At 36.9% G+C, this 16,269-nt stretch overlaps 1 protein-coding gene across 2 annotated transcripts; it reads right to left on the reverse strand.

The window, feature by feature from the left end:
- Positions 1 to 2,139: 2,139 nt before the first annotated feature.
- On the reverse strand, positions 2,140 to 8,962 carry LOC108275540 (delta-type opioid receptor). Of its 2 annotated transcripts, none has more exons than XM_017486420.3 (4): positions 8,924 to 8,962; positions 8,467 to 8,689; positions 3,840 to 4,195; positions 2,140 to 3,488 (listed from the first exon to the last, which is right to left on the reverse strand). In XM_017486420.3, the coding sequence occupies exons 2-4, from the start codon at positions 8,670 to 8,672 to the stop codon at positions 2,935 to 2,937; spliced, it is 1,116 nt and encodes a 371-aa protein (XP_017341909.3). In that variant the 5' UTR covers positions 8,673 to 8,689; positions 8,924 to 8,962; the 3' UTR covers positions 2,140 to 2,934. The 2 variants fall into 2 exon arrangements, with proteins under 2 accessions (XP_017341909.3, XP_017341908.1); XM_017486419.3 differs by having other exon boundaries at positions 8,806 to 8,926.
- Between the last annotated feature and the right edge of the window lie 7,307 nt (positions 8,963 to 16,269).

The following is a 16,269-nucleotide window of genomic DNA, read 5'->3' on the forward strand; positions in this document are numbered from 1 at the left end:
CATTTTGTTGACGTCTTCATTGATATCTTGGAAGGGAACTTGCAGATACTACACAGCAAAATCACCAGTGTTGATTTAACACCCACAGTGTTGAATTTACACCCTACAGTGTTTATATAAGTCCATTGGACTCAAATGAACACCCTGGGTGTTAATTCAACACTAGGGATTTTACTGTGTATACTTGGATGGTAGTACTTGTATATGATAAAGGTGAATTTAAAGGTGGATTTATTTATAATTGCACTATCCGTTGTCACGCAGATGTTGGATGTGTTCCATTTTGAGTCTGGTTCCTCTCAAGGTTTCTTTCTCATATAGTCTCAGGGGTTTTTTCCTTGGCACTGTTGCCTCTGGCTTGCTCATTAAGGATAAATTTATACATTTAAAATGTATATCCTGAATTTATTTATTTCTGTAAAGCTGCTTTGTGACAGTGTCCATTATTAAAAGCATTATACAAATAAAACTGAATCCAATTTAATTAAAAGCTTTAATTTGCTAGTATATACAGAATATAAAGAAGTGGCTCTGTGAGAACATTAATTTATTTTTCTGCTATGGTTTGTGTGCTCTTGTCCCCTTTATCATATGATAAACATTTCTATCCTAATGGGAGTCATCTCTTCCTTATCAACAGTGCATGAGGGGTCAATGAATACAAGAATGAAAATAATGTGAAACATATGCTATCGCTTTCACTGTCACCAGATTTCAACCCAGTTGAACACTGATGGGGGATAAGTGTTTATCCCTCTAGTACAGTTCCAGAGACTTGTATAGTGTATGTCAATTGAAGCTCTTCTGGTGCTTCATGCTGGCCCAACATCTTACTTAGTCATTTTTATGGGGTTTTTTTCCCCTTCAATTTGCACCCATTTTTATATTGCAATATTTTTAATACATTTGAGCTTGACATTTTATATACGTGGACCATATGGATTCTGAAATGGATTCTTGTCTTAAACTTGGCACAGGGTTCTTGGCTTAAACTTGGCACTGTGGATGTGACAGCTAGGACTATTTCTTGATTCCCAGAGTCAACCCGGCCCCAACATGCATGCTGTCTGAGCTGCTACAAAGCAGGCTAGGAATAGAAGAGGACATTCTCACTGCAATCTGTGCCTGTAGTTTCTATCGATTTCTTGAGTTTGGTTGATGGCAGTGAACATCTCTACAGCTCCTAGGTCACCTGCTGCTTGCTTGAGGTTATCTTGGACACCAAGGTTGTTCTAATTGACAGGAAATAGTATAGAAGAAGCTGGGATTGGGTACAGATATTAAACTGTCATGGTCTGATGAATTACAATCTCACTGCAGGTACAGGTGAAGGCTACCTGAGACTGATAAAAAATCTTTGATTAATTTCTTTATATATATATATATATATATATATATATATATATATATATATATATATATATATATATATATATATACAAACAGATTACATTTCCATAATTGTCTTTTTATTTGTAGCTCCTTTTACAGCTGCACTGGAATGTATTTTTCCTCTGTCTGTTTTGAACGGCTCTATCTTTCTTCATATTTGTTTAGTCTGCTGAGTGCTTTGGTTTAATTGGCTCATTATCCCAACCTTTGCATAAATTAGGCAGTGTGTCATGCAAATTGGATGCATAATATGGGTAAACTGGGGTATTTCCTATGCATATACTGTATAAATAAGGGATTTGTGGGAGGGCGCTTGCACTTACACAGCTGAAGCTGATTCATCATGCGCTTAAGTAACCAGCTGTTGTATGCATTTTCAAGAATGAGTCACATTTCTGCTCATTTGAAAATTCATAAGCTCAAATCTGTACTTATATATACACAACTTTGATAAATAAGTCAGGGGCAGTATCTCAACTAGAGATAGTCTAAGAGCATTGCTGACAAGTACAAAGGTGCTTTCTTTGGCTCCTGCCTGAAAACTACAAAAGTGTTGTTCTTTTTCTCAAATTGGCTGGATGAAAATATATTAACCCATATGGCTAGTATATGATGATTAAGAGACAAACCTTTCTCTTTTTTTCCTGACTGGAGTACAGGCAGATAAAATGAGAACTATTCTTTCCCACTTGCTAACCTTGACTGTTCCAGAAATAACGATGAAAAGAAAGTCACCCTGATATGTCCTACTATGGGCAGGAAACCTTTTTTTAATTATTTTTATTTTTATTTTTTTTAAAATAATGCATCACATAACAAATACACAGCACTGACATTATATGCCATATAATATGCAGATATTTAATAATTACAATCACGTACAGTTACATACTATGTTTCTAGACATGCCATTTATTTACATTAGGATTTTTTAGCATTTAGAACTTTTTCCATGTTCAGAATAAAAGTCAATATTACAACAAAAATGCATGCTGGTTAAAAAACTGCAAAGGGCTTTGCATTGTTATGGCCATTTAATCAGTTACATAATACCATATACTATATATGTTGTAAATGTAAAAATACCAACTTTGTTAGAACCCCTCTACCTTGATATTATTTAACTATAGATGTTTTGTCCATGCCTAAATTGCATTACTCATCCTCTAGCCCTTCATTTGTTATATTTTTGCTTGAGGGATTAGGTAGAGGTTGACAAATTGTGCATAAGAACATATCAGTAAGTAACTGTATACCTACTTGTGCTATTATATATAAAACAAAGAATGATCAGTTTGTGTAAATTGGTGATTAAATGATTTTGGTATAAAAAGACATAGAATAAGCCCCTTTGTCCCAAGCCATGAGGCAGTTTACTGTTGTTTAGTCCCATAGCTAAACAACACAGGAAAGCACAGATGGTCAAATTGCAACAGAATTTTCCAGTAAGCTACTTTAACAGAAAATGCTCAATCCATAGAATGGTTCAAGGCTATGAGCATTCACATAGAGCACCTTTATTGTCAAGCCCATTTTACAGTTCTACTCCTCGCACCTGGGAATGGCACCAGCTTCATTAACCACTCCATTTCCTATGAACTCTTGTTCCTCTGTTTCCTCCTTTCTCACTGATTTTCTCTGTTGTGGTTCCAGTTCCACATCTGTGTTGGTTTGCACACAGAACTCACGGAAGCACCGTTTAAAATTTTCATCCAGGAAGGCATAGAGCACAGGGTTGAGACTGCTATTAGCATAACCCAGTGCAATGCAGAAGTGCATTGCTGCTACAGTGGTCTGGCTGCCTCCCAGGTTCACCTTAATCAAGGTCTGAACCAGAGTGAGGACCTGAATAGGCATCCAACAGAGCACAAATGCAGCCACCACAGCCAGCACCATCTGCGAGATCCTTCGCAAGTTCCTGTCCTTGCTGCGGGAGCCGGAGAGGAGACGTACGCTACGCAGCCGTCGCACCATCAAGCCGTAACAGACACTAATGATAACCACTGGAATTAAAAAAGAGAAAAGGAACACACAGATGCCGAATACAGGCTCAGAGTAGCTTCGAGGATCAGGAAGCACCACCATACACTCAATATCTGAAAAGCAAAAAGCAAAAATGTAAAATAGTATTGAAAATTAGCCTTGAAGAAATCTTGAACTTGTACAAAGAAATGAATAAAGATGAAATAATGAAAGGTTTGTATAGTTATACTGTCTCTTAAAAAATTTCCCTCTCCCTCAATTACCCAAATAAGAGACATAAATAAAAAAAAGTCCACCAACTTATGGTTCAAACCAGAGGTTGAAAAAAGTATAATTACTAAAAGTAATTAAGTAATAAGAGAGTAATATGAGATGGATGAGCACAATGATTTAATTCTTGATGGACTTCAGCAAGGAAAAATGAGGCTGAATGAAGGAGAAAGTTAATGATTGGTGAGTACTACCGCTGGACTCCACTTCCACTTGTGCCATGATCATAACAGGTACTCCTATGGCAGAAGCCAGTACCCATACTGCCACATTGACCAGCTTGGCTCTTTGGGGCGTACGCACGGCCAGCGAATGCACTGGGTGGCACACAGCGATGTAACGGTTCACACTCATAATGGTCAGAGTGAAGATGCTGGTAAACATGTTGTAATAGTCAATGGCCACCACCATCTTGCACAGGGCCAAGCCAAAGGGCCAGTAGCCTAGTAGAACATCTGTGACTTGGAAAGGTAGAGTGGCCAGAACCAGGGCATCAGCCAGTGCCAGGTTAAAGATATAGATGTTGGTGGCTGTCTTCATCTTTGTATACCTGGATGTATAGTTAAAAGACACCAAAACTTTCAAATCAACTACCATCTCCCTATGACTATGACCAAGTTATACATAAGTATATAAATATGTTATGTCTTTATAAATAAAAAAATCAAATGTGAAATGTTCAATAAATGATTTGTATATACACAGAGTACACTCACAAGCCACTTTAATAAAAACACCTGTACACCTGCTCATTCATGCAATTATCAAATCAGCCAATCATAAAGCAGCAGCAGAATACATAAAATGCATCAATAGTTTCAGTTAATATTCACAGCACACTCATCAGAATGAGGAAAATGTAGTCTCAGTGACTTTGACCATGGCATGGTCGTTGGTGCTAGACTGATTGGTTTGAGTATTTAAGAAACTGATGATCTTCTGGGATTTTCACACACAGTCTCTAGACTGAAGCAAAAAACCAAAACACAATAAAACAAAACGAAAAAAAAAAAAAAAAAGAAAAAAAAAAGAACTTTTGAGCTGACAGGAATTCACAACACATCAGACCTAAGGTCACATTAGACTCCACTCCTGTCAGGTGATATTTTTCCATTCTTTAGCTGTCCAGTTTTGTTGAACCTTTCCCCTATGTAGCCTCAGATTCCTGTTTTCAGATGACTGTTTTTGGATAGAATGTGATGTGGTCTTTGGCTTGTATTTATGCACTGTACTGCTGTTACATGATTGGCTGATTGGATAATAGCATCAATGAGCACATGTATAGGCATTCTTAATAAAGTGGCAAGGGGAAAAGGCATTCTATGTTCATAGAGTGTAGCAGAAATGTTTAATTCATTTAATTTCTAAATAAATATTGCAATGCAAATGTAAAACTTTTATACTGTATGTCAATAGCTGATGTTGGTATAAATTATATTAAATATTGTTAAAATACAATTCCCTCTGCTAATATTGGAAACCTTGGTAAATATGAGTAAAGAAGGCTGTGAAATTTTTTTTAGTGTTTAACCTTTTGATATTTTGTTCGAAATATTCACAAAAATTATCTGCTCTCATGGATATCAAACAATAGCAAATTAAACATTTTTATTAAATTAAACACAGGTTTATAAAAAAAATCTTTGTAAAATATAGGTGTGCAATAATTATTGGCACCCTTTTAGTCAATACTTTGTGCTACCTCCCTTTGCCAAGATAACAGCTCTGAGTCTTCTCCTATAATGCCTGATGAGGTTGGAGAATACACGGCAAGGGACGTAAGACTATTCCTCCATACAGAATCTCTCCAGATCCTTCAAATTTCAAGGTCCACGCTGGTAGACTCTCCTCTTCAGTTCACCCCACAGGCTTTCTATGGGTTTCAAGTCAAGGGACTGGGATGGCGATGGCAGGACCGTTATTTTGTGGTCAGTAAACCATTTTTATGTTGATTTTGATGTGTTTTGGATCATTGTCCTGCTGGAAGATCCAACCACGGCCCATTTTAATCTTTCTGGCAGAGGCAGTCAGGTTTTCATTTAATATCTGTTGATATTTGATAGAGTCCATGATGCCATGTATTCTAACAAAATGTCCAGGTCCTCTGGCTGAAAAACAGACCCAAAACATTAAAGATCCACTACCATATTTAACCGTGGGCATGAAGTACTTTTCCATATGGCTACCTCTCTGGGTGCACCAAAACCACTGCTGGTGTTTATTGCCAAAAAGCTCTATTTTGGTTTTATCTGACCATAGAACCCAATCCCATTTGAAGTTCCAGTTGTGTCTGGCAAACTGAAGACGCTCGAGTTTGTTTTTGGATGAGAGTAGAGGCTTTTTCTTGAAACCCTTCCAACCAACTTGTGGTGATGTAGGTTACTTCGGATTGTAGTTTCGGAGACTTTCTGACTAACAACTGCAATTCTCCAGCTGTGATCCTTGGAGATTTTTTGGCCACCCAAACCATCCTCTTCACAGTGCGTTGAGACAATATAGACACACGTCCAAGTCCAGGTTGATTCATAACATTTCCAGTTGAATGGAACTTCTTAATTATTGCGCTGATGGTGGAAATGGGCATTTTCAATGCTTGTGCCATTTTCTTATAGCCACTTCCCATTTTGTGAAGCTCAACAACTTTTTGCCACACATCACAGCTATATTCCTTGGTCTTACCCATTGTTATGAATGTGACACAGGAAGTCATGGTTGAACAATTTCCTGTTCCTAGTCACCCAGGAGTATTAAGAAATGCAAAATATCAAAAAGGACTATACTTCAAATATATTTTTCTCATATGAATTCATAGGGGTGACCATAATTGTTGCACATCTATATTTAACAAATTTTGTTATTTTTTTAAAATAAACGTGTTTTGTGTTTGCAGTTGTTTGATTTGCATGAGAGCAGAGTATTTTTGTGAAGTTTTTTTAAACAATAAACACAATTTTCACAGCCTTTGTTCATATTTACCAAGGGTGCCAATATTAGTGGAGGGCACTGTACAGTGGCTTAGCACAGTGACACTTTTCAGCCTAATTTAAAGGAATGGTCAACAGGCAACAAAGGAATTAAAATTGCTTAGTAACAAGCATAGCAACATGAGTATTAAAATAGGCCCTCTGCTGCGACTTTGTCAGGGCTTTCATCTGCAACCACCTATGTGTGAATGTACACAATGTCACACAGTGCAAGCTCTTTCTTTTTACACTAGACTACACTAGTGCTAGCATTATTTCTATTTTCTGAATTGTAATTATGAAGCAATTAAGTCGGGGCATTAGTCAGGCATGGGATTCTTTCTTAATTATATGTTTAATGAGAATAAAGTGAGGGAAATAGGCAAGACTGTTCTTAAGGTTGTGCAAGCCACGCAATGGCAAGTAAAAGATGAGAGAAAGAGGAACGTGTAAAGAAGTAAAATTGGGTGTAAAATGGTTCTTAGTGCTCTCTCAGATGGTCCATGTTTTTTGTTGCTGTTGTTCAGCTCCATAATTTAGCATTCCATCAGCCCAGAAGGTTTGAATATCAAATAAATCAAATAAGTTTATGAGTCTGTATGTGAAAATGAGAGCTCTCTAAGTGGGCATGCCTTTAAGACCATACATGGGAATGTGGTTGTGTCTTCATGCCTTATATGAAAGTATTCAAGTGGGAATAAAAAGGTATTTTTTGAGATCTGGTTAGCCACCTAGCTACAGGATTGACAAACAGAATACAGGGATATTCATAGGAATTCAAATTTTGAAATCATGTTTGCGAAAGTTCAAATTTCTTACAATAGCCAAATTTCTATTGTGAGCTTTGGTTATATTCATAAATGTTCTTAATCTTTACCACCAAAGTTAGTGTACTAGCTCACATGAGCTAACCTGATATTTTCATATTAAGTCATATACTCTCAGAAACACAGGTATTAAACTATACTTTTCCTTGTTGCTTGGGTGGTACCCTCAAGGTTATATAGTCTACACATTGTATCTTTAACCTAAAAATGTGCATTAAACTAATGATGGTCCACTAAGTAAGGTACACTATATCCACATTTCCAGGTAACGGATAAATATTAAAGGTACAAAGAAAGGCGGAGTTTAGTACTAGCTCCGTGAGTGTATTATTAAATTAATATACAGTAATATTTACTCCTAATGCTAGCTCTATTGCTGGATTGCTATCAGCTAACATGATGGGATCTTTCATAATAGTTCAGTACGATCATACAATGATTCCTAAACAGTAACAGATTCCTAAATGTGCCACTCTGCAGACAGACCGTTGCCAATAAATCACTATGCACTTACTCTGCAGCCTAATCAACATGCAAGGTGGCATACTGGGAGAACCAGTGTTTAACCTTTGGGAGTGGGGTGTTGGATATAGAGGACATCAAAGATAGGGATTCAAGTGTTTATTTTTTTTTCCTTCTTAGACTAGCTTTCTCTCCCTTCCTCTAGGATACGATGCCAATAACAGCTTCTATCTCCTGCTGCAAGTGATGATAATTTAAAAGTATTGATTTCCAAGAGGACCTTGTGGTCGATAAGGCTTTGCATGCTGAACGTTAAATCAGATGTCTTTCCATCACCATGGTCAAATCTATAATCTTCAGGACAACTCTACACTGGTATGACACATTATTATACACCAACTATGCTCACATTACTACTGCACACCCACACACACACACGCAAACTTTCACACCTCTATCCACACATCCACTTACTCCTTCATCCTGAATTCGCACTCATATGCACACTTACTCAATCACTTAGTTGGGGACATATATGGTTGAACTTCAGAACATCAGGACATGCTTACCTGATGATGACATACATGACCAGGCAGTTCCCCACAAGTCCCACCACACACACGACGCAGTAAAGCGCAACCACAGTGGTCTTAACTCCTGTTGACAGAAGGTCATCTTCGTCCAAATCGCTCATATTTCCGCTCAAAAGCGAGTCATTGAGCAGATGAAGAGCTAGCTCATCTCCAACACTGTCCAAGCTGTCGGACAACCCCATGATGAAGAGGTCCAACACTTAAACAAACAATTAACACGTCAGTAAGCATGAACAAACCCAGCCGCACAAACAAATGCCAAGTTGCGTCTTACGCACGCCATGCGCAGCGTTTATGAAACTATGTCTTCTATACCCTAGTGCATGCTGTGTCCAATCGGGAGTCCGCTCTGCTCATGCCTTTCAATCACCGCTCCAGAAAACAATAATGATCTCTCTGTAAATTTGCCTACACCAATTATTGTAGCACTTACCCGCAGCCGGCGCAGCACTGACGTGACAGATGGGGCGTGGGGGGGCGCACGCGCGCACGAACACGACTGAGTGATGAAATGACATGACATTTTTACAAGTTTTAACAATAGTAATTATCACAATTCAGTACAATCTCTCGCTCTCGCGCTCGCTCTCAGACACAGTTTGTTTTAATATCCCTGCTGAAAAAAACAACAGAAATCCTAATAGAATTTGTAATGGTTTAATGGTTATAATGGGAATTGTATTGGTTTTAATGGAAACTGTAATGGTCCCTGTGGGTCTCTACTGGTAATTTGTTGCCTTCTAATGGTGGAATGTTATGTCTCATGGATACCATTAAGGACCAGTAATGGTAAGGGTTTTAATGGTTAACTGATGGTTTGTAGTGGTATTTGTAGTGGAAACCATTCAAATTGATGTGATGGGTGCTATTGTTGTTGTTTTTTTCACCAGGATCTGAATTGTAAAGATCTTCCACTGACATAAACATTAATACAGTTAATGATTGATACCTAAACTTAAACGAAACCTTAGTCTCATTAACCAAAACGAAACAATTTGGCTCTTTAAAAAAACAAAAAACAAACAAAAAAAAAACATACACATATGATGAAACCATACACGTGATGAAACCAAGACGTTTTATTGTCAGATATTATTGCAAATGTCTCTGGCATTATTTCCCTGGTTATTTGTCTCCTGGCTTATGGTCATACATTTGTGCCTATGTTTCCTCCATTTCTGAAATATGGATTTCCCTGTTGGTAATGGTAGCCCTAACACTTGTCTCCAGCCCAGTATTATATTATTTTGTTTTATGAAATCTAATTTATGCTCCAGTGTTCTAAAGTTCTGAGAGTGATGAACTCTTGCTATGGCAGCAGGTCATTGTTGCCATAGCAATGACTGCTGACAACTAGCAGTACTAACAAAGATGTCATTAATGTTAAGTCCACTGCTGAGGAAGTATCTTGCTACTGAAAATGAAAAAAAAAAAAGATGCTTGATAAATGATTAGCAAATGTTACTTTCCCAAATGTTCAGAAATAAGCAAATAAATAAATAATGTTGGTCCTTTGTTGTCCTCCGTAGATATAATGTTTTTATTATCCCTGTTAGTATTATTAGCTTGCACGTAGTTACTTTGGCAATGCTGCACACTGTAATGATAAAACTCATTAACTTGCGTTAAACATTTGGTATGTCATTTTTGCTTTGGGCTCATTAGCTGATAACCCTTGATTTGGAAAAATATGATGATCCTGGGGCTGTGAACAGACTGAAGGGAATATAAAAACCATAAAAACTATGAAAATCTTTATCTATTTCCCAGAAAGCTCAGAGTAATTAACTTTAGTTCATGATATGAACTAAAACTTCATGATATGAACTAAAACTAAAAATTTAGTTCATGATATGAAAAAGAAAAGAAAAAAAAAGACAAGAAGCAATTAAAGGAATGGTTTGTAGTTTTGAATGGTAGAGTAGAGCCCTCTGCTGTCTCCAAGGGAAATTTTAATTGCAATGAAAACACAAGCTTTCCACTTCTCACCAGGCGATCACACATCCACTGTTGAAACTACATATGCCTCATTAGTTGCCTTTTAAAGAAAAGGTGGTGGCACCGAGCAGTTTCATTTCAGCTGGGGCCAAAGCTTATGTCAAAAGAAGCCTGAAATATAGAAACGAGCAAGATTGTACATGACAATGACATGACATGCTAATCACATGCTAATCACAGTTTTGAAATGATATGATTATAGGCCGAGAACTGTAGCTTTAAATAAATAACATACCACAGCGCTTTTGAATTCATAAATGTGATTGATCAGAAGGTGTAGATTAATCTTCTATAACAGCAGCTCTGAGGGTGGGCTGACTGTAAATTTAATCACAGGTTTATATTCGTATGCTCATTCTAATGCTATAATTTCCATAGTAATAGGTAAATCACAAGAACTTGTATGGTGACATCTGATCTTTTATGTGGTGAACCTTTCTGTGAGAAGACATTTATTTTAACATTTATGGAAGGCGTCTCCAGTGTTAGAGCTTTGTGCAAGTCAGAGGTAAAGTTGTAACTTCAGGCCTAAGGACTAAAGACCCTGGACTTTGTGCTTTGTGGTTTCTCTACAACAGGTTGGGTTTTATTCTGTCTTATTAATTTCATGAAAACGATGCAGTTTTTGTCACTTTCGTCACTTTGTCACTTAGCGAAATTAATACAGTTTCAGTTTTCATGTTCGAATGAGAGCAATTAGAATGAGATTTACGTAGTATGCTAAATGTTTCCAAGTTCTCTTTAATATCTATTTTACACTGAGGAATTTAGCAAAGTACACATCTTAGCTAAATAATGCTCTAACATCACTTTCTTCTGACATGCACAGAAAATCCAGATACTTTATTCAATTACAGAATGAAAAATTCCTGTCACACAGTCATACACTCTATTCAAGTCCGAAATTATTTCCTCTTATCCAGTCAGATATTACTTTACTCAATTCCAAGGTTAAAATGTTCTCTTCCTTTCAGAACTCAAGGCAGCTGATACTGAGACCAACCAGCAAATCGGCAGTAAGTCACTGTACAGTCATTATACTATGTGGTTGAACAGACGATGGTGAAACAGTCGACTCATAGACGTTTCTTGCTAAAAGCAGGCAATTCTGATAAGCCTAATTGAGACCGTGAGGAACATGCTGAGGTCATGGAGGCATATGATCCTCATCCAGCTGCAAAGAAGCAGAAAATTCATACAGTGACGGAATATGTGTTACAAGGTAACGTTTGGTGCTTTTTAAAATACATTTCAATCTAATTAAATGAAATATTATAAAATAAAATGTTATTAGTAGCTGTGGGAAAAGGTAATATTTTTAATTACTGGAAACTAATGAAAAATATTCTCAGCTGTTTGTTGCATTCATAGGCCGGTTGACTCGTTTATTTATGTTTATTTAATTGTTGACTGTATGCAAAAATTAATTAACATAGGACCGGAATCCTGCTCTAAACTACCGTCCCCTCCGAAAGTATTGGAACAGCAAGGCCAATACTTTTGTTTTTGCTATACACTAAAATTTTAGATCAAAGGATGAATATGAGACGATAAATCAGAATTTCGGCTTTCATTTCATCATATTTACAGTCCCCTCTGAGACTGGAGTGGCAATGACAATTCAGTTGTTTGTGATATACACCAAATGTATTTCCTGGTATTTACATTTAGATGTGATAAACAACACAAAACATACAGTGCTGTGAAAAAGTATTTGATTTTGATCTGATTGCTTCTGTTTTTGTGTATAGCTCATAGTAAATAGTTTTAGATCTTCAAACGAAATACAACATGAAACAAAGGCAACCTGAGTAAACACATAATACAGTTTATTTATTTATTTATTTATTTATTTTATTGATGCACAAAAAGTTATCCAACACCTATCACCCATGTGAGAAACTAATTGTCCTCTTCACCTTAAAATCCAGTTGTGCCACCTTTAGCAGCAACAACTGCAACCAAACTGGAGATCAGTCTTTCACAGCTATGTGGTAGAATTTTGGCCACTCTTCTTTGCAGAACTGCTTTACTTCAGACACACTGGAGGGTTTTCAAGCATGAACTGCCTGTTTAAGGTCTTGCCACAGCATCTCAATTGGTTCAAGTCAGGACTAGGGCATTCCAAAACCTTGGATCATTGTCTTGCTGCATAATCCATTTGTGCTTGAGTTTCAACTTAGAGACTGGACTGGACATTCTCCTCTAAGATTTTCTGGTAGAGAGCAGAATTCATGTTTCCCTCAATTTTTTCAAGTTGTCCAGGCCCTGAATCAGCAAAGCATCCCCACACCATCACACTACCACCACCATGCTTGACCATAGGTATGATGTTCTTTTTGTGGAATTTGGTGTTTGGTTTACGCCCGATGTAATGAGACTCTTGTCTTCCAAACAGTTCCACATTTGACTCATCAATCCACTGAACATTCTCCCAAAAGGTTTGAGGATCATCAAAGTGTGTTTTGATAAAATTCAGACGAGCCTTAATATTGGGCAGAGGTGGGTAGAGTACCTATACATTTTACTCAAGTACAAGTAAAACTACTTATAAAAATAATTTCTCATGTAACAGTAAAAGTAATAATGTTCATAATTACTTGAGTAAGAATAATAAAGTATCCAATGAGAAAACTACACAAGTAGCAAGTTACTAGCTACTTCAGAAATGATTAAAATGAAGGGAAAATCCTGAATCTCAGGGCGTTTTCACATCAGCTCGTTTGAAGCGTTTGTTTCAGAACCTGGTGCATTTTCTCCCTTGGTTTGGTTCGTTTAGACATATATGAACATGGCAATCTTGCTCGGATCCTCACAAAACAAACAAAAAAATTGTAAACAATCTCTGGAGCAGCTCACGGTTAGTGTATAAATTGTACGTTGACTTTCAGCTTTCTTCAGTTTGCCCAGATTAACTAGTTCAGATGCATTCAGTGAACCGCTGTGCTGTAACTCTTGTGTGCTGTGCTCTTGGAGGAATTTTGGACTAAGGCACTGGTAATTAAGTGAGCTCTGAGAAAGGCAGAACGTTCATTATCCAAGTATGTCATTTGTCTTTGCCTTCTTCTTTGTCACTGAAAGTGAATTAAGTCCAAACGGAGGTTACATTTATCCTTGAGAGAAAAATGGTTGTTACCTTTACCAGTGTCATGCATCTTTAAATGTCTTCACTCACCTACTGGTTGCTGCCCAGCAATAAAGCTGATGGGGAGATAGAGAAAAGAAACAAGACGGGAATATTTATAGCTGTGCCATGCAGCATAAGCGATCAGGTGTTTATAAAGCAGCATGCACATCTGAGTTGCTGTGGCTCAGAGAGGAGATAAATGTGTAAGATTTTGTGGCCTGGGAAAGAACACTCAGTAAAATGTGAAACAATCAATCTCCTCCCGCAGCCACTGAAGAGCAGCCAGCTCTTGGTTCAGAGCCAGAAAAAAAATGAGCCAATGTCCTGAAGTGGGGGATTGGAAATGAGAGTGGAACCTGAAAATGGAGCCCATGGTGGCAGATGGGGAAGAAGGGGTGACAGAGGAGCACTGATTTCAAATAGGAAGATGCTCATTTAAAAGACTACCCAGGAGAAACATGTTTTAGAAGCTGATGTGCTTTATGAGTGTATATATTTGTCTGTGTGGCAGTGAGTAAGTGTATCATAAATACTCCAAGGATATGCATTATTCATCCATAAAAGCCAATTACTGCAGGAGGGTAAATTTTGCAAGATTACGTGGAAAAGAAGAGACAGGAACATTTCCATGAGAACACAATAACACTGCTCCCTAGTTATAATGCATTATGCACTAGTGTGTATGGGGAATTTTGCAATTTTGTAGTGATAATAGGAAATATCCTATTATTACTACATTCATTAAATCCCACAATGCCCTGTAGATAGATGGATGTACAATAATATAATCTGTCTGCAGCTTGTAAGGAATAGGGAAAAGGGAAAGGGATTAGGGTACCATTTGAAACACGGGTTTCACTCAGCCTTGTTGAGTAGCTGTGCAAATAATGCTGAGATAAATACATGCCAGCAGCATGTGCTAGAAAACCAATTTCCTGTAGTCCTGCAGTGCTTGATAGGACTTTTCTTTACGCACACCAGAATGTAGATTAAAAACAACAAAAACAACAACAACAAAATCAACAAAATATTTACTGTTGGAGTATGAGCATAACCTTTATTTCAGTCTAATGGTTAAAAGTCAGAAATTAAATTCCGTAAATATTATAGTATTGTGTTTTAGTGTAACAACTTAATTTCATTTATACATTATTTCAAAATCAGTTGTATCATCCAAGAACTGATGAGTCTGAAATGGGTGAATTAAAAGTATAAATTATGTACTGTGTCCCAGGGGTGCAATTGGAGTCTTTTACGGTGAATAATTCAAGTACAATATGTAAATGTAAGCAACATTCTCTGGGAGAAATTGTTTCTGTTAGCTATGATTAGCAACAGCATCAGACAAGAAAAGCATGCCTTAATGAATTAAATATCCAAATTGTCCAATTTGGACAATGCATTTAACATTGATAGTAAAAGAAAAGAAGGGGTGGGATACAGGAAACCAGCGCATAATGCTGTACTGCTCTCTGCTGGTGTTGTAAAGCATTACACCAGGACTATTAAAGCAAAATATTGTTGCATTAAAGCAAAAAAACATAATCATATGACTATTAAAGTAAAGAATAATGACCAGTTAATGTTAGGAAATGTGAAGTGCTGTGTTGCTTGTTAAAATCAATATGAATAACCAGTATGTTTAAATTTACCTGTCCAAATTAAGTCCATAATTGATGCAGGAAAGACATGTCCCCTTTTTTTTAGTATGTAGAGACTGCCCCTGGTATTTAAATATATATATGTGTATATATATTTAAAGTAATGATGAATTAAATAAAATGTCATTTTAATTTGGGTTTGAAATGAACAATGAAACTATGAACCAATGATAACTCTGAAACTGTAATTATTAGGAATTGCAGGCTTAATTAATCTAAATCTATACTAGGTGAAACATATGTAATCACACCCCTTATTATACATAATGTTCACATTGTGTGTTCAATTAAAAAAAAAAAAACTTTACACATACATAATTTACACACTATTAATTATTAATTGTCTAAGTATCTTTGGCAAAAATACAGTATGTGACTTGGATGGCTGAAGGGTCCTAGATTCCCAAAGATTTCTACTTGAAACTGTTTCACTCAGTGGTAGTGTTCAGTGTAAAAACTTTAAGGGTCACCTCAGAAGGATTTACCAAAACATACACGCTCATCTATGAAACATGATGGTGGTAGTGTCATGGTGTGGGTTTGCATGGCTGCTTCTGGAACAGGCTCACTAATCTTTATTGATGATGTAACTCATGATGATGACAGCAGAATGAATTCAGAAGTTTACAGAAACATTTTGTCTGCTAATTTACAGAGAAATGCATCCAAATTAATCGGGAGGAAGTTTATCACGCAGCAAGACACTGATCCAAAACACACTGCCAACTCAATAAACTTTATCAGGTAGAAAAATTGGAAGAGGTTTTAGACTGGCCAGGTCAATCACCAGACCCAAACCCAATTGACTGAAGGGAAAAAGCCCCTAAAACAAACAACAACTGAAAGATGCTGTCGTAAAAGTCTGGAAAAGCATCACAACAGAAGAATGCAACAGTTTGGGTCACCAGCTTGATGCAGTTATTGCAGGTAAGGGATATATAGCCAAATATTACGTATTATTAAACTTAATTCACTTCAAGACTTATTTGTTCC

Source organism: Ictalurus punctatus, chromosome 15 (assembly GCF_001660625.3).
Source record: "Ictalurus punctatus breed USDA103 chromosome 15, Coco_2.0, whole genome shotgun sequence".
Classification (NCBI taxonomy): Eukaryota; Metazoa; Chordata; class Actinopteri; order Siluriformes; family Ictaluridae; genus Ictalurus; species Ictalurus punctatus.

Excerpts from the sequence above, each read along its gene's own strand:
- LOC108275540 (XM_017486420.3), bottom strand. The coding sequence starts at position 8,672 with ATGGGGTTGTCCGACAGCTTGGACAGTGTTGGAGATGAGCTAGCTCTT. Across the intron at positions 4,196-8,466 it reads GTCATGTATGTCATCATCAG|GTATACAAAGATGAAGACAG; the intron begins GTAAGCATGTCC and ends CTATACATCCAG. Across the intron at positions 3,489-3,839 it reads AGTGGAAGTGGAGTCCAGCG|ATATTGAGTGTATGGTGGTG; the intron begins GTAGTACTCACC and ends TTTGCTTTTCAG.